The following is a 19,313-nucleotide window of genomic DNA, read 5'->3' on the forward strand; positions in this document are numbered from 1 at the left end:
TGGTAAAAGCTATGTTTCTACGTCAGCCGTTCTTCGATTTAAAAAAAAAGAGCAGACCTACAAGCTCGTAGCACGCCACTCGGTGGTGCGCTATGAGCTTGTAGATCTGCTATTTTTCAATAGCTAAAGCGTAACGTAATGCCCAACACCAAAAGGGGTTCCCTGCCCAAAATGGGTTATGGTACAAAATGCTCGAGTGGATGGATATCCTAGTGAACGGTTTCATGACAAACCATATCCGTCTAATAGCTTTACGTTACTAATAAAATTCAAACCGTTAAAAATAATGAATATAGCCTCACTCTCTCTCTCTCTCGAGTGAGATCCTCTCTGCGTGGTTGCGTCGGAATGACTTCAGACACGTCGGTATAGGCGTTCATGGAAAGTGTTCTCGGGTTTTATGATCTGGTTATTACCGTGCAAAGGTTGCTTTCTGTTTTTATAGCGCGGACCGGAGCAGTCAGTGATTCTCATCTTTCGACTATTATGTTTTATTTCAAGGACCCCCTCAGTTTGATATGCATTAAGGCCACATATTAAACGCAGTCTTGTTCGACAGAAGAGTGGTTAGTACGACGTCTCGTGACCGGTAGCAGGGAAGGAGAAAGGCAGATACTGTATATAGTGTAGAAGAGAGAAAAGAACATGTCATCGAAAAGATGACAACCCGACGCCCGTGATTCCCAAAGCCAAGGACATTTAAGTCCGACTTTATACTTTGTCGCAGAACTACAACGGGATGGAGCTAATCTGCAAGCGCACAACGTGTTGCGCACGGAACGACGGAGCATGAATTAAGCATGAATCATTCCACCATAAGCACCTTTGTCAGCAGGCAGATCGCTGTCTGTCGGGCTGAATTCTAAGCACTGTAATGAGCCACGGGTGTATTCAACGGTTCCCCCGTGAGCCAATTTGAGACGTCGTCTCTGACTGCATCAGCTGCATCAGCCTCCTGCGGTAATTGGCTGTCACACTTGGTTATGGGATATTTATATACCTGTTGCAATTTTGATGTGATTTTATATACGCACATTTCTTCAACCATCCACATGCCACTGTGATCTATTGTACCAGCTGATCCTTTAATATATATATATATAGCATTCTTATTTCAAAACATTACCAAATAAGCTACATTTTTCATGAAATAAAAACTAAATTCAATGATTTTTCAGTAATTTCATGAAAAGAAAAAAAAAATCCATAAATTAGAAAACAAATAATACTAGTAAACCTTTCTAGATTGTGTTACAAAGTGCTTTACACATAAGGATTCACAAACAAACAAAAAACAGAAAACAACAGAAGAAGCAACACGAAAATAAGTTAAGGCTAATCTATGAAAGTGCATTTCCAGCAGGGATTTAAAAGAGGAGACCGATTCAGCGAGCCTGATCTCCAAGGGCAGTGCATAATTGTGTCTATAGTGCTGAAAGTCAGATCTCCTTTGGTCTTTAAGTTACAGAGATCTAGAAGCTCTTTGCCCGTCGAGGATCTCAGACAGCGAGTTGGGACATACTGGAGATCCCATCAGATCAGCCATGTAAGGTGTAGCGAGACCCGACCTTTAAGCCTTGTATACGGCGATGTGTTCAAGGAGTAGTGACAGCGTATATAGCCGATCCACAAGAGATTCACGACGCGGCACAAAAGGCAAAGCGACGCGTCGTGAGCTGCTATGGACCTGTGGGTCCCGGGGGGCGAATGTCTATAGTTTCTGTTTTGGGTCACGGGGCTGAAAGGTTTGGGAACCACTGCTCTGACCGTGTCCATCCCTCCATGAAAAAAAGACCCCTGCCACAATGAAATGGTCGATATGATGATGAATACTGTAACGTGGAAGCAGAGACGAGAGAACACTAGGGGAGTGCTTCCTGGATTGAAACGACGGGACGGACGGCCCCTCTGAGTGCCACGTTTTAACGGGAGCATTTGAAAGAGTTAACTGAGCCGTGATTAGACAGATGATAGAGTGCTTCTTTTATTATTTACAGCTGGGAAATATTAAGTGGACAGCACACACACACACACTGGAGCGTGTCACACAACATGCGCCAGCTTCCATGTACACTAAAGCACACACGCATACTGTAAGTGTGACAGGCAAATACCATAGCATGTACACGTATAAAGGCACATGTGTGCACTTCACACACACACACACACACACACACACACACACACACACACACACACAAGAGTGAGCCGGCAGTCCCTGCGTGTGTTATTTATGGTCCAGTAGGCTTCCAACAGAACGGGCTGAACTTTTAACTCCAGTGCCGCATGTTAGCCGAGGTCAGCGGGTCATGCATGACCGCCTGCCTCACATTGGGCTGGGTCTCAATCAGTGTTGTATCTGACACAGCTGACTCCGACCTCCTCCTCCTCCTCCTCCTATGAGGCATGGCCTGGTGAACACAAAGACCTGTCTGTACCGTCAGGGACACGGCCCTTTGTCTCATCTGGAAGGATATATATATACATCCTATCACCTAGTTAAACCCATTCTGACAGTTTTCTGAAATACCTACAGTATATGTTTCTATATCAGCGGTGCTCAATATTTCATGTCAAGGACCCTCAGAATTAGCTGTATTTGGCTGCGGATATGTTGTCCCAGGGCCCCCCTCCGAAAGCAATGATTTGAGTGACTGAGCTCGCTCTGAACGAATATATTTTCAAAGATTTGCGCCACATTTTCAAAATCTTTCAAAAATGTGCAGACCTACAGTACAAGCTCGAGGCGATCTGCTATAAAGTAGAGCAGCTTGGACTCCTCATGCATAGAAGGAAGCATGAGGTCAGTCCAACCCATAATAGCATAATGCTAACACCAAAATGGGTTAATTTGACTCCGAGAGTGTACAAATGGAACTTCCATTGGGATATCCATTTGTACACCCTCTGAGTTAGACCCATACAGCTCCATTTGTTTCCTAACTATCATTTAGCTGGGGACCCCCTGGGGGTCCAGCGACCCCACTTTGGGAACAACTGACCTAGAAAGCTAGATTCATGCCAGTAGCAGTGAAATGTGACGCAGCACTGTGCCTCTGGGTTTTCTTTGTAATCACGGAGCCTCGCCTTCCCGCACAAGCCATCTTGATGCCCTACTGATGAGCTGCTAATGATATTTACAAAAAGTATCCGAACTGGAATTGAATGTCCGTCATCGTTATACAGCAGGGGTGGGAAACTTTGAAGATGGAGAGGGCCACTATACTTCCAAACTCACTCCAGAGGGCCACGACGCCACATTGCATACATCTCATCAAAACTATAGCAGATCTGCTAGTTTTGCTATATTTGAATTGAAATCCTGAAAAGTAACATGTTTATTTAATTTCAAATGCATTTAGTTAGGTTATTTATGTTAACTTCAACTTAAAGCTGCTATAAGCAATAATTTCAACATTCTTTTTTGCTTTTTTGAGCTAACAGTCCGGGCCAAATGTTTTTATGATGTAAAAAAAAGATAATAACAACGTTAAACCATGAAACATGGCAAAACCGTCTTGTGAGGACCAAGGAAAATGGTGCTCGACATTTGGTCCTCACAACTATATGCACACACAAACACACACGCTGGCCTCTCGTATCTCCCAGCATGCACTTGAATGTCAGATACATCTTGGCCCTCGTGATCCGTATCTTCTCTCTCTCTCTCCAAACCTCTCCTGCAAATGTTACCTTTTCATATCCGAGGCTGGAGAAGAATACACTTCACCCCCATCACACCTCCTCCTCCTCCTCCTCCTCCTCCTCCTCCACCCGCGCTACACACGAGGACCAGCGACCAGACGAGATAACCTTATACCCGACGACAGGAAAACGCAAATGCCACTTTGGCACCGTGAGCCGATGCAGGTACTGTACTGTATGTGTGAGAATGACAATGAGTCAGCCAGTGGTGTTTTTGGCAGCACATTTTGATTTTAGTCTCTTGAAAAATGTATTTAGTTTTGGTCACATTTTAGTCACCTGGAATGGTTTAGTGTTAGTCTAGTTTCAGTCGACTAAATATCATAAGATTTTAGTCGACTAAATCTACAGTTGATGCCGTCGTAACGACGGTTTTTACAATTGCTGAAAATAGCCGATCTACAAGCTCACAACGCGTCGTGTTGCGACACATTGTGAGCTTGCAGATCGGCCATTTTCAGCATGCAACAAAGTGTAAAAAGACTTATACTGGATCTCTTCTCTACTGGGTCCCTTCCTAACATTTTAGTCTAGTTTTTAATGTGTTGAGGAAAATGTCAGTATATTTAGTCTTAGTTTCAGTCATCATTCATTTAGTTTCCATTTCGTTTTCATCAGTGAAAAAAGGTAGTCGACGAAACACTTTTTGTCATAGTATTAGTCGACAAAAACAACACTGGAGTCAGCGAGGCCTGGCAGGTATGGCCCGCTAACCGCATCAAACCTGGCATCCCTACGTTTTTGGACTCCGCGCTGAGCGCATTCCAACCTGGCATCCCTATGTTTTGGACTCCATGCTGTGAGCTGGTGCGTCTGCCGTTTTCGCTATGCATCGGATGATAAAATAAATAGCGCTTAAGTGGTTATGGCTGACGTGGAACCCACAGGATATCGTTTGTCGGGCAGAAACCTCACATCCATATTAATTCTCTCTACCACGTACATACATATATATATATATATATATACAAAGCAAACAACTCAAGCGGAGCCGTGATGGGCGCCGCAGCGAATACTAGGAAGCAGGGGAGGACGTGAGGGCAAGATGGTACGACGTGAGGGACGATAATAAATAGGTAGCTTACAGGAGGTGGGTGTGTGAGTATAGTCTGCTAGACTCACAGACACGGCCTTACTCCGTCTGCCAATGAGGCTTCATTCCACCGTGGAGGGGGCCGTTATCTGCATGTTTCTGTGTTTGGATCTGAGGGGACGCGGGTTAGACTTTCTTTCCCCCCATGAATCCCAAACGACAACAAACTAAATGGGACGGGATGCGGTGGGGAAAGGGTTTGGGGAGGGAGGGAGGGAGAGCTTGGCTTGTTTTGGCAAGAGCTGGAGCTCTTTGGTGTCGGAGAAAGAGGGAAATCGACGACAACAGGGAAATCTGATCAAGAACAAGGAAAAGGAGCTAAGGAAGCAGGAGAGGGAATGGAATGAGGGGGGGGGGGGGGGTTGTGTCTGAAGATGAAAATGATGAAAGGGGAGAGGAGAATAGGAGAGCGGGAGAATAGAGGAGAGGAGAGGAGGAGAGGAGAGGAGAGGATAATAGAGGAGAGGAGAGGACGAGAATAGAGGAGAGGAGATGAGAGCAGAGAGCTGAACAGAGCACGCAGAGGAACTACAGTATGAGTCAATGAGATGCTCAGATAGTCAGACATTCAGTCAGAGGATTGGAGACAGTCTCTATCAGACAAGAGACAGGCCTGCAGTATGGGAGGCTGTGAGGACTGATGCACGCACGCACACACACACACACACACACACACACACACGTAAAAACAAACAAACACGTACTGTGCCTGAGACAGTCACAGAATCTGTCACACACACAAATCTGGAGGAGTGAATCATTCCACACCTTTAGAACAACAGGAAGGAAGGCAGCTCTCAGCAGGGCTGAGGGAGCTAAAGCACACACATATGAAACGTCTGGCTGAGCGCACACACACACACACACACACACACACACACACACACACACACACACACACACACACACACACACACACACACACACACACACACACACACACACACACACACACACACACACACACACACACACACACACACACACACACACACACACACACACACACACACACACACACACACACACACACACACACACACACACACACACAAAACGTCTGGCTGAGGCTGAGCTGCTTCACATGATGGGCTGTGTAGACACACACACACACACACTTCCTCGGGTGTTGGTGTGATGGATATGGTAAACTACTGGCTGGGTTAATGATCTCGTAGCTGGGGTGGTGATTTCTTTCTGGTAAGGTGAGATTCATATGGCTGGATGTAATCAGTACTCAGCCTTACAGAGTACAACAACATCCCTCACCTCAGTGCAAACAATGTCCAGCAACACACACACACACACACACACACACACAAACACACACACACACACAACCATTTTGAACATTTTAATTCAAATATAAATTATAAACATTATGAATTAACCACCGACTGCTAAAATAGGTCTCATGTCACGATGCGGCACATTGTGAGCTTGTAGATCGGTTATTTCCAATGCTTTTGAATACTTCAGAGGGAGTGGGTGGTTGGTAGATTTCTGGAAATCTTTTTGTACAAACATTTGTAATTCATTTTTTCATCGTTTTTTTAGCACAGGTTAAACTCACGACCTATAATGAATTCCATCTTTATTTTTATAGCGCTTTTCCAAGTGCTTTACAATGGTCCATTCGTTCATACATTGGGAGGTGAAGCGGCGAACAGTCGACGCCAGCGTCCTCAACACTTCCCACATTCACACACCAACGGTGGGCGAGCTCACACCGACCGACTCATTGGAGGCAATGTAGGGTTCAGTGTCTTGCCCAAGGACACTTCGACATGTGGCCAGGAGGAGCCAGGGTTCGAACTGCTGACCCAGGGGATCATTGGACGACCTGCTCTACCTCCTGAGCCACAGCCGCCCATATAAAAACCCAACACGGGTCACGGCCCTATAGTTAAAAATAAATAAATAAAATAATCCTGCCTGGGATAATTAAGAGGGATGGCTGGTGTTTGTGCACCTTCCCCTCCGCTACCAGACGCTCTTCCGGGTCACCCAGATGTTAAACTTAGTGGAGAGAAAGGCCCCGCTCCCACTAATTGAAGAGACAAGACCATAATGAATAATGCATAACGAGGATATGCAAATGTTCATCTGATTCAATTAGCCCCAACGGCCTGCGAAAGGGGCACTGATCGACCATACTATTAAATCACACTCAACTCTTGGGTCGACAAACCTGAACTGGCGCTCATGGGAAATATTTTTAGTTTTTTTAACGATGTGGCGCTTAGGAGCGAGCCATCTAAAAGACCATTCATCCACACGGTACGATGTGGCGCTTAGGAGCGAGCCATCTAAAAGACCATTCATCCACACGGTATACCGGTATGTATGTCGGTGCAAAATGTCTTTTAAAAAATATATATACATTAAGATATGTTGATTCATTTTCCTATTTGACAAAGTATTTATACGACAAATATTCGCATATTCCCTCGCCCCTCCCCCAAAATAAACACAAATGGAATACATACATAGCGGTATATAGATTAGCATATGTCCAACCAATATGTAAATTTGAAGCCATGATTCCCTGCTTTCTTGTGACATGAAAAAAACGACAATGGCAGTCCCTCAGTCAAATTTGGCCACAAATGTCAACGACTTGACGTCAGAGATTCGCAAGAAAGCCACACCATCATTAGACTGTTTTGGTATATTTGGCGCGGTTGCAATCTTAATCTTGTTTAAAGAGAGTTAAGTGCGCCGTAACTGGGGTTTTCAGAGAGGTTAAACTCCATTATAAATATATAAAAAAAAAAAACATCATTCAACTCATGGCCCAGGATCTAAAGGGACGTTGTACTACATGGCAAGATAATTGAGGCAAAGTCCAGAAGTGCACCCTCACCTTCGCTCCGGCTGCCTGTGAAGACACTACAACATAGTCTTTAATTGCATGCAGGGCAGAGACCAGAGATAAAAAGGGTGTGCCGTGAGAAATTAAGCATTAAGCCAGACATAATGCTTCAGACGGAGCCTGACCGGAGCCGCTCACAGAAAGTGCGCGTTTGCATCATGGCGTGTTTGTTGGCTAATTTATAGATTTGCTATTTTCGGCTAGTAGTAGCGACACGGAAAAAGGCAGTGAACTTGGGAAAAACCCTTCAGTGGAGGAAGAGATTAGAGAGAGAGAGAGAGAGAGAGAGAGAGAGAGAGAGAGAGCATGTACAGGAAGGAAGGGTTAACAGGAAAGGAGATGCATCTTCAAGGTATGCATGGCTCCGTCCTCTCCAGTGGAGCGGAACAATGCAGAGAGAGGAACAAAGGATGCACTCGCATGGATAATGGACAGAGAGAGAGAGAGAGAGAGAGAGAGAGAGAGAGAGAGAGAGAGAGACACACAGAGAGAGAGAGTCCAGTTCACATGTTTTCAAAGTGGGGACTGTCAGTCGATCTACTACTACAAGCTCAGCGAGGCTACCATCCCATACCGTTCCAAAATAGCGGGACCGTAGCCGGAGACTGTGGAACACAGCACCACTCACTCACTGTTCTACTTGGTCTTGTAACTGTGCTGACTGACCACACAAAGTGAATTTCCATGTTTCCGGAAGTATCGGAACGTAACATACCATAACGGTCCACAAATCGTTATTCTGGCCCGGCCTGTATGATTTCTGATGACACCAAATCTGGATGACGCGCCTCTGCGCCGTTATTGCGAAATACAAGGAAAGGGGGCTTCCCATGCCAGCATTTCCAATGGGTTTCACCAGGCCATAGAGAACAAAAACAAAAGCCTGGGGTACCGAGGCTAACACATCGCGCACATGACTTCATTGTCATGTGATGTCATCAAAACCACAGCGTGTTAATCACACCTTGCTTGTTTGTTTGTAGTCATTAGGTTGTGGTTTAATTACAGTTAGAGTTGTCTGTTGTGTGAAATGTGTCTTTGTTTTGTGCGTGTGTGCGCCTGCATGTGTGTGTGTGTGTGTGAACGGCTTGCAAAGTTCTGTGCAATCTCTTCTACTATCGGTAGCCGCCAAATATGGCGAAGACGCTGACCCCTGAAGGGTGTGTGGGTATTTGTCCAGGATTTGCTGATTGCATTCTGTACAGCACCTTGTAAATATGTGTGTCCTTGTATTGCATCTCTTATGTGGACATAAATAAATGATTAAAGTGTGTGTGTGTGTGTGTGTGTGTGTGTGTGTGTGTGCTTGTTGCCACTGCCAGACTGCAATCTCTAACAAATCCAGTCAATATGAAGTACTGCCCTAAATACTTTACATTGGTTCAGCAATGCAGGTTAATTTGTTTTGACATTTACTTGTAGCAACGGAAGCTGGGAGGTGTGTGTGTGTGACTGTGTGTGCGACAGTGTGTGCGTGCGTGCGACGTGCGTGCTCAAGACTTTACAGTTTAACGTCGATGGGAAGGGGAGAGGGGAGGAGAGAGAGAGACAATAGAGAGAATATCCCCTAGGCGGAAGACAAAAGTGAGCAAAAAACCATTAACTATTATCACCAGAGTTCTATCTGACCCGATTTTCCAATTTCCGCTGACCATAGATAGATGTTTGTTTTCCCTCCTCTGTGGGACAGTAATAATTCATAATGTCTCTTCAGGGACTGGTGAAAACCACACGCTATCTCTTTCCACTTTTGTCTTTGCGGTGCATTCGTTTTGCACCAGTGGGCCTTCGCCCTAGAGTTGTTCCGATACCGATACTGGTATATTCGGGTACTCCGGTCCGATACCACCCTCAAGTACTCGTACTCGTACTCGGAACCGGCCCCCAATACTCCGACCCGAGTACCAAAACATCGACACTAGGCTGAACTAATGCAACGGGAGCAACAACATTGTAGTTGACCCTTTTTTTCTCCAATTTTCCTCGACTCTCTTGAAAAGTACGCTTCAATAGTTTGGTCTTCTGCCCCCGCAAGGGAATTTATGTCTTTATAAACGATTGCAAAACATAGATTTGTTACGTAACCAACAACAACAACAACAGCCAATTAGCTACAAACGATATGCAAAGCTCGGCCAATCACAGCGGAAGTTAGGTGGGTTACTCCAGAAGAATAATAAAGTGTGACAATAACTATAGTCTGGTTGCCCTAATTAGACGACACTAATTAGATTTTTTTTTTTCAAAAGCGTTTCAGGCTATTATTATTATTGTGGTAATTGAACATTACAGTATCATTACAAGTACAAGGCATGGCATGACATGACAATTAAATTAAATTGGAGAAAAAAAAGGGGTTAAAATAAAATTAGTTTACAACAAAAAAGTACTCAGTACTAAAAATTAAGTACTTGTACTCTCTAAAAATATATATATCGGGACAATTCCACTTCGCCCCTCCACAGCCATGTCCATCGCCTTTATCCTTGAGCACCGTCTTATCCCATTCTGACCTGAGATCAGATTCTAAAATCTTCTACATCCTGACAGTTTTCTGAAAAAGCTGTTTCTATGTCAGTCGTTCTTCGATTTTTTTCGAAAATAGCAGACCTTCAAGCTGAGCTTGTAGATCTGCTATTTTTTAATAGCTAAAGCATAACATAATGCTAACACCAAAAGGGCTTCCCGCCCAGAATGGGTTAAGACTGATTCCTACTTGGTTACGTGTCCATAATAACAGTTGACATACAAGCCCACAGCGCGTTGTGGATGTGACACTTGTAGGTCTGCCATTTTCAGCGCCTGTGTGATGGAGCAGAAATTTGGCTTTAGAACACTTTGACTACTATTCACGATTCACCCGAGTTATTTGTAGAACACTTTCGCTGCGATTCGCGAGTTGCCCGAGTTATGTTTTCGTTGTTTAATCCACGTTTTTTAAGTCATACTGGAAATCCACCGGACAGAAAGGGATGACGCTTTGATGACGTCATCTCGTGCAAAGGGTTATGGGAAACTGAGTCCCTGTTGTTCACAATGGGAATTTTTTTTTATTTTATTTTTTTCAACACTACAACAAGCGATTACACCGTTTTAAAGTGGATCTCCATGACAAGCAACTCAGTGCACTGGCTGTTCGAACTTTAAACATACAGGCAGTCTAGCCCGGCAACTAAACTATTTTAAGAGGGAGGCAGTGGGTGCTCATAATGTGCTCAGGAAAAACTAATCATCATTATTATTATTATTAAGCATTTTCAACCCGGCATCCCTGGGGCATGTCATTATGGGCGGATATTTGCAACAGACTTTCAAAAACATCTATTGTATAATTGGCTAATGGCAGGTGCGGACCAGAGGACCACATCATTGACTGATTGATTTGATTGAATACGTTATTAGACAGGCGTAACGTAAACTACCTCTGCATCTGCCATCCGTCCACAATTTACACCATCCTCATCCTCATCCCAAAATAGGAAACCTTAGAACTAGACCATGTATGAACGAATACCTACGTAGGCTACTGTATATGCATGTTGAATCAACACTCTCACTGCATCTCACTGCTGCTGCCTGTGAAGTACTTTGAAAACAGTTGCTTTTATGACACATTATTATTTTTGCTGAAGAGTGCACCAACAAGTCTTCCAACATGAGCCCACTCATAGAGTGACTGCGTACAGTATGGGTGTTGTATACCAGTGGTTCCCAAACTGGGGTCTGGGGACCCCCAGGGGTCCTTGAGGGAGTTGCAGGGGGTCCCCAGCTAAATGATAGTTGGGGACCCTTATGGGTCTGTAACTCGGAGAGCGTACAAATGGAACCAAATGCACCCTAACGTTCCATTTTTACACTAATTAACCCATTCTGACCTGAGATCAGATTCATACGAGGTTTTCACTGGACACACACTGGTCTGATTAACCCATTCTGACCCGAGATCAGATTCTAAAAATGTCAGTCGTTCTTCGATTTTTCAAAAATAGCAGACCTACAAGCTCGTAGCGCGCCACTCGGTGGCGCGCTATGAGCTTGTAGATCTGCTATTTTTCAATAGCTAAAGCATAACATGATGCTAACACCAAAACGGGTTCCCGGTCAGAATGGGTTAACATTGACTTTACAATATAAATCGGGGTCTCAGAGATACAGTAGAAATGTCATTAAATGGGAGTCCGTCCGTGGACAAAATGTCATACTGGGGATACTTGAAATTAAACGGGTTGAGAATCACTGCTAGAGCCATACAAAGTCTACAAGGTCTCTTATTGGGGTTCCTGGCATATCTTTTCAAACAAGGGTCTGCAGGGCTAATTAGTGTCAATCTGGGGGTCCTTGACATGAAAAGGTTTGGGAACCACTGCACCAAGCAGGCCCCGAGTGGCGACACCAGTGTCGACTCCCCATTGCAACGATGGAAGGCGGAAGTGCTCATTCTATCTCAATGGGATATAGTTCCAATGTCTGGAACTATTAGCCCATATAGGCACCCGCTTTTGCGGCGAGATCAAAGCGCGTCGCCACTCTTACTATAGATTACTCGGAGCAGGCCATGCTGTGAAGACCCAGGAGAGGCGTGCCTCACGTCAGGCTCAGGCCCCGGTCTCCCAGAGGGTGTGATGGATGTGAGGAGAGGGCCTTCCGACATCTCCGGAATCCGGACCATGTAAAGTAATTTATGGCACCAGACTGGAAGAGAGGAGAGCTGGCTCCAATGTTCATTTCGCCAGAAGCGAGTTCACCTCACTTGTTGTCACAGTACATGTCTCATGGCAGAGATTTAGGTCCAATTTATATACACTGTATAATGATTCTGAAAAGGTTTTCATTAAAAAAAAAAAAAAAAACAGTTTACTAAGTGCATTATAGGTCATGGACCCCAAGAACTCTGAATGTACAAATGGAACCAGATGGATCCTTACATTTTGGTTGCATTTGCCCACTCCCAAGAGTTACTAATCCTTTACCCCAGGGGACCCCTTGGAACCCCCTCAAGGACCCCCACTTTGAGAACCACTGCTGTAAGAGTAATTTATTCATCAACAACAACATCATAAATGTCTCCCAATTATCTGAGACAATGGTAGGCCTAGCCCCAGTGCCTTGAATTGCACACAGGCATAAAGTCAAAACATGTCTGGCTTTATCATGAGTTAGGCATGGCTATTGGCTAGATTATCCCATCTTGGGCGGGTGTTAGCATTATGTTATGCTTTAGCTATTGAAAAATAGCAGATCTACAAGCTCATAGCACGCTACGAGCTTGTGGGTCTGCCATTTTTGAAAAATCGTGAAAATATTTATTTCAGAAAACTGGAGATTTTTTTTAAATTTCGAGGTCAGGCCTAAATGTGTTAAACTACTAGCCTGAGGTTCTACAATGTACTGTATCCCTAACATTAGCTCAAACTAATTGGTCGTGGAGACTGCAGGCTAATTCATACCCATCTACAAGCTCACAACGCATCAACACATGATGTGCAACACTCCTTCCTACTGCAATGAATTAGTCTCCCTAAAGCCCTCGACTGGCAGCCTCCACTCTTCAAACACCAACCTCTTCAATGACGCATCAAGACCAACCTACGTAGTGCGTACCATGAGCGACCGGGCCTTCTGCTCAGTGGTCCCCGGACTGTGGAAGGCCCATCTGAGAGCACCGCAGGACTAAGACCTTTTTAACAAAGATTTTTTTTTGTTAGCTACACTGGTTTCTATGCCCTCATCATGTTTTAAATGTTTTGTTTCTGAATAAAAGACGCCGCTCACGTCACACGAATGTGTTTTTTTTTTAATTCCATTTTCTTTTCCATGGTTGACTTCTTGGATCTGTGAGTCCGTCGGTCTCCCTTTGTCCTTATGGAGAATATCCCACATGCCAAAGGGCATCACGCTAGTGTACATAAACAGGACAGGATCTTGTAACGGCGTGGTTTCCCCATGGGCGGATATCCTGTTGTTGATTACATCCATTCTGACAATATTTGGAGATTGACTTCCTTGGCCTACTAGCAACGAGCACGAGACATGTGGCCCTGATCAGTGTTGTCACCTTTTTTGTGGGGGGGGGGGGGGGTTCCGTTTATGTTTATATATATTTTCATTTTAATTGAATGGGTAGATCTGCTATATATGTATAGGCTAGATACACCAAGTAGCTCTCCACTCCCATAACAACAAAGTTTGCGGGGATTATGGCGCCAGAGTGGCCTGTTGAAGCAAGTGCCTTTTGGTGTCAAGTAAGGACCAAACGGGACGTTCTCCAAGAAACCGGCCGGGTGGCTGCATCTTTAGGGCGGCTGTGGCTCAGGAGGTAGAGCAGGTCGTCCAATGATCCCTGGGGTCGGAGGTTCGAATCCCGGCTCCTCCTCCTGTCCACATGTCGAAGTGTCCTTGGGCACGACACTGAACCCTACGTTGCCTCCAATGAGTCGGTCGGTGCGAGCTCGCCACCACTGGCGTGTGGGAAGTGAGGACGCTGGCGTCGACTGTTCGCCGGCCTCGCCTATCAAGCTGCGATACAAATGCAATTCATCGTCTCACCACTGGGGCTGGACGGCAGCGGGCGCGTACACGGGCTGGGCCTGACGCAGCAGCAGCAGGTGGATCTTCTCCTTGATCCACGTCTTGTTGTAGGGCTGGTACGTCTGCGTCTCGGCCCGGTACACCAGGCAGCTGAGGTCCGCCAGCTCCTCGATGAACTCAAACAGCTGGTCCATGTGGTAGCTGATGGCGGGACTGCCGGGGCTCATCCTCTTCAGGTGCTCCTCGTACATGGCGCAGACGCCCTCCATGCACTGGTTCACCGACTCGTAGTCGGCGTACGTGCGGCCCTCGGGCCTCCGCGTGGGCTGGACGAGCAGGATGGTGTGAGACATGTTTTTTCTTTTTGACCCGCGAGACTCGTTAAGGAGGAACCTTCGCGTCTGCTGGACGCTTGTAGATATTCTGTCTATCGATATATGTGTGCAACTAAAAAAATTGACTTTTGGATCAGCGCTGTGCCGTAGTCCTGGAGGCTCACGGAGGGAACCTGAAGGGAGCGTGCTCTGGGTTTCATCCTCCAATAATCTCTGCTCTTCTGAGACGCATCAGGCTACAGCGTGCGAGATGAGAGTTATAGAGCGCTGCCGTGCACGCCATCCTATAAATAGGTTACTGTGACGCAAAACGTCACGTCACGCAACGCTTTGGCCAATCAGCAAAGCCAAGCTGTGAGTCGGCGTTTCCTTTCATGCCGACATAATGGAGTCCAGGTCAGTCTATGACATTAGTAGGATGACATCAGGGTAATCATTACGGCGATGTGTCGGGCCAGTATTACTCCTACAGTACACCCAAAAATAATGTTCATGGTGCTCCGTTACTACATGGCACTGGTGTTCAACCAGTGGTCCGGGGACCACCAGTGGGCCTTGAGGGGGTTCCAGGTGGTCCCCAGCTAAATGGAGAGTTGGTAACCAAATGGACCCTCATAGGTCTTTAACTCTTGGGAGCGTACAATGAAACCAAATGAAAGCCAAGTTTAGCTACACCTGGGACTCGGGAAGGGCAGCACGCACACAAACACACTCTCAGTGATGACAGTTGATTATTTCCTATAGGTGACTAATGCCATTAACATGGGGGAGAGCCTGTTAATTACCCAGCCTGCTCTGGGGCCGGCCTCAGCCTCACTGTAATCATCATCACCCATACAGCTTGGGCAAACAATCATTGAATCAACTCCAGACGTCGCACACCGCTGGTTCATAGATATCCAAACGTCTAGAGCATGATATAAAAATAAAATATAAATTCAACAGAGCAATTTAAGCATGCAGGGGAATGTTTGAGGTGTTTATTTTGACTAGAACCAACGTTAGTGCTGATTCTTTGCTCAAATGTGAACACCGATCTTCCTCTACAAGAATTGAGATCGCGATTCTCACACGATTCTAAATTTTTCAAGTTTTCACCAAAAGAAAAAACATAAGAATAACTCAAAAAAATTGGACAGGCAACTAGCGCTGCACGATTCTACACAAAACGAGTGCCTGAACCTAGATCTCAAATCTTTTTTTTCGATGAATTGCGCAGCACTAGATGACGTGATTGATCTCCGTCACTAGGTTTTTGGCTTCCTGCTTCTACGGGTTGGCGGTGTGGAACAATCTGTACCCACTGTACCGTCGACAGGCAGCCTCCGTGGACATTTTTAAAGCACCTACTTCTACATTCTCGCTTTTAAGAGATCTTTTTAAATTCCTTGTCATTCATGTCCTCACTATATTGCATTACTGCTATTATTTTAACCCATTCTGGGCGGCAACGCCTCTTGGTGTTTTAAGCATTATGTTATGCTTTAGCTATTGAAAAATAGCAGATCTACAAGCTCTATTTTTGAAAAATCGTGAAAATGTGGCCCAAATTTGAATATATTCTTTCAGAGCGTTCGTTTTTAACTCAAATCTTTGCTTCTGGGAGGGTCCCTGGAACAACATATTTTCAGATGGGGGTCGGCGGCCAATTACACATAATTCTGGGGGTCCTTGACATTAAATAGTTTGAGAACCACTGACATAGAAACATGGGTTTTTCAGGATTTTGGCATTTGTAGAATCGTCCCCAGGTCAAAATGGGTTCATGTTTTATGCCTTGCTTTTCTTTTCTTTCCCTCCGTTGCTCTGTAAAGCACTTTGAGCTGCATTTCATGTAATGAAAGGTGCTATACAAATAGTGTTATTATTATAACTACCGTTAAGCCAGGGCGTGTTGTTATCAGAGCCCTTTCCAACACAGTATTAGGGACATCCACAGCAGCCATATTGACAAATAGTTGTGTAAAGTTACTTCACGGGTGTCGTTAACAAAAAGGCAATATTTATGTCAGTATGTCTGCGGTGAAAAAGCCAGGTGTACCGTCTGTGTCAGTCAAGCAGAAACGGGCAGCTACTCTTACAACATTAATATACACGGCAAAGGTTAAAACAACCCCTTTTGTTTAGCTACGGTCTAAAAGAAATATGCACAGAGGAGCACGCTTCCTGTTTATGCATGGCGACAAATCACAGTGGAAAGCTTCTTGGCACTGTCGCTCACAATTAATGGCTTTAAGATAAAAGCACTGTCATATGGCCAAGAGGGAGGAAGAGGAGGAAATGGAGGGGGGAGTTAAATTGCCCATGATGGGGTCGGTCCACCGGTGTGTGGGTGTGTGTGTGAGTGGGGGTGTGTGTGTGTGTGTGTGTGACTATGTGTACTCGCATACTGGAATGTGTGTGACGGTGCGAGTGTATATACAGTATACGTGCACAATTATGCAGAGATCATAGAGGGAGACATGCAGGTACAAAACCGTTACTGGATCCCCTCCCCCCTCCTCCCCTCCCCGGTAGAAAACAGTGGAGAACACTGACATCACCAAAGTTGGAGCGACACACCTCTGCACCGTCATTGGTTAGCGAAATACAAGTTTCCTCGTGGCTTTTCTCTCTGCGCCGAATGTGAACGAAAATTAAAGCCTGGGGTTACCGAGACGACTAGACATCATTTGGTGTTTTCAGTGTTTAGGATAAAGGGTGCTCTCCCGCAGCCTGTGAGTAAATCTATAAGGCTATTCCGGATCAGAGTACAAACGGAACAAACTAAGTGATCAAAACAAATCCAAGCTAGTTTAATCCATTAAGACCCGAAATAAGGATTCCACAACGTTTTCTGAAAAACCCGTTTTTATGAATCGGTGGTGCTCAAAACCTTTCATGTCAAGGACCCCCAGAATTATCTGTAATTGGCCGCCGGGACCCCCCAACTGAAAATACGTTGTTCCAGGGACCTCCCGAAAGCAGAGTTTATTTTGATTTTAGTTAAAAACATCCGCTGTGAAGGAATATATATATTCAATGATTTGTTGTCACATTTTCACGATATATTTTTTTTTAGCAGATCTACAAGCTCGTAGCACGGCTCTCGCTATGATATATATTTGACTCGCAGACAGACATGACCACGTGAACGCCACCGTTTTGGGGCATGGCGAAGATTTCCGGCGATTCTACAATGCGTCTCGTCGCAATACGCGGTCAGTGGTGTGCACAGACATTTAGAGGGGCAGGTGCTCAAGTGAAAAAGGGCACATTGTGCAGCGCGTGGAACCGGCCGGTTGCCTTAGATTTGAGATCTATAGATTTTGGGGCAAGAATCAAGAATTGGTCAATGTCACCATGGTCCACATACAGTACTGTACACTGTACAAAAAAAGGGTCTATCTGTGCACGCAGTATACCTTTGGCACGATACTTTCAACAAAGTATAAAAAGATGAAACGTGGCGATACAGGGCTCCGCGCCCGACAACACACAGCTTGTGCACATTACGCCTCTCATCATCATCATCATCTCACCCACAGCGTTCCTGTTACCTTATCCGACCATCAGTCATGAATTATCCTCACCTGTCGCCGTGATCTTCTCTGTGCCACTCCGAGCTAAATCAAATCAACTCCTCACATATCCCGTGACACAGCTGTCCCTCCGGTTCTGTCAAAATAAAGCCCCCCGGGGGTATAGAGGCTGGAGTCAAATCGGTTACATCACAGACCAGATAGCGGAGAGGGGCTCAACTCTTATCTCCTAAAAGTACAGGCAGGCAGAGCACGGAACAATGGTGGTGGTGGTGGTGAGGGGGGGGGGGGGGGGGGGGGTTAGATAGCTGGTTATTTGTTGGGATAATAGTGCAGTTGGGGCGAGCAGAGAGGGGATCAAACATCCAGTTTCTGTCAGTAATCCTCCACAAAGGAAGCAAGCGAGGAGAGGATGGTCGGGGAGGAGAGCTGAAGAGGAAAGGCCACAAGAGGAGACCTTGGGAAAGATCAGAGCTCCAGGTGTGCGTGTGTGTGTGTGTGTGTGTGTGTGTGTGTGTGTGTGTGTGTGTGTGTGTGTGTGTGTGTGTGTGTGTGTGTGAGATTCACTTCTGAGATTAGCCCGAGAGTGGGGTGACTTCATGTTTTCTCACATTCCAGACACGTCTTGAGCTATGGCATCAGGGAACGCTTCATCGTGTGACATCATAAATCATTTACTACGCACACCATATCTCTCTCTGTGTGTGTGTGTGTGTGTGTGTGTGTGTGTGTGTGTGTGTGTGTGTGTGTGTGTGTAAACGCATCCAGGTGGAGGACCTGCTGGAAGGCAGGATATTGTATTCAAAGTGAAAACACTTCTTAGAGGACACTCCAAAAGATGCTCGATGGAACAGGATTGTAATGCTTCATTTCAGGTATATTGGTTCATCGTCGGGTGCGAGGTCAACACGGCGAAGCGCCCCATGGGCCTCATGGCTCGGCAAGGCTTATACCCATCTGCATGTACAGTATGTACAGTATAGATCACATTGCCGTCCTTCCAGCCCTGTGTTCCGCCAAATGAAGACTGATGACTAAAACTAAATATATCGTCAACAAATAACAAGCTCACAAGCTGCTGTGAGTTTGTAGATCGTCTGTTTTTGCGAACGCAGTGAGCACTTACTATGAGACCTAGCAGATCATGTCTGTCTGTCTGTCTGTCTGTCTGTCCGTGTGTCTGTCCCGCTATCCAAATATGGAGTGTGTTGCATCAGCAATCACTCAGCTCCATATATGGGCACAAAAGGGGCCAG

At 45.5% G+C, this 19,313-nt stretch overlaps 2 protein-coding genes across 4 annotated transcripts in view; both read right to left on the reverse strand.

The window, feature by feature from the left end:
* vav2 (vav 2 guanine nucleotide exchange factor) overlaps nucleotides 1-19,313 on the reverse strand; it is a 271,051-nt gene that overhangs the window by 199,831 nt on the left and 51,907 nt on the right. The window lies entirely within an intron of this gene.
* Nucleotides 14,216-14,554, reverse strand: LOC308310392 (enhancer of rudimentary homolog; the record flags this gene model as incomplete). The annotated part of the gene is made up of 1 exon (XM_080756736.1): nucleotides 14,216-14,554. The coding sequence occupies one exon, from the start codon at nucleotides 14,552-14,554 to the stop codon at nucleotides 14,216-14,218; it is 339 nt and encodes a 112-aa protein (XP_080612862.1).

Source organism: Protomyctophum bolini (assembly GCF_963924005.1).
Source record: "Protomyctophum bolini genome assembly, chromosome: 22".
In the NCBI taxonomy this organism is placed as follows: Eukaryota; Metazoa; Chordata; class Actinopteri; order Myctophiformes; family Myctophidae; genus Protomyctophum; species Protomyctophum bolini.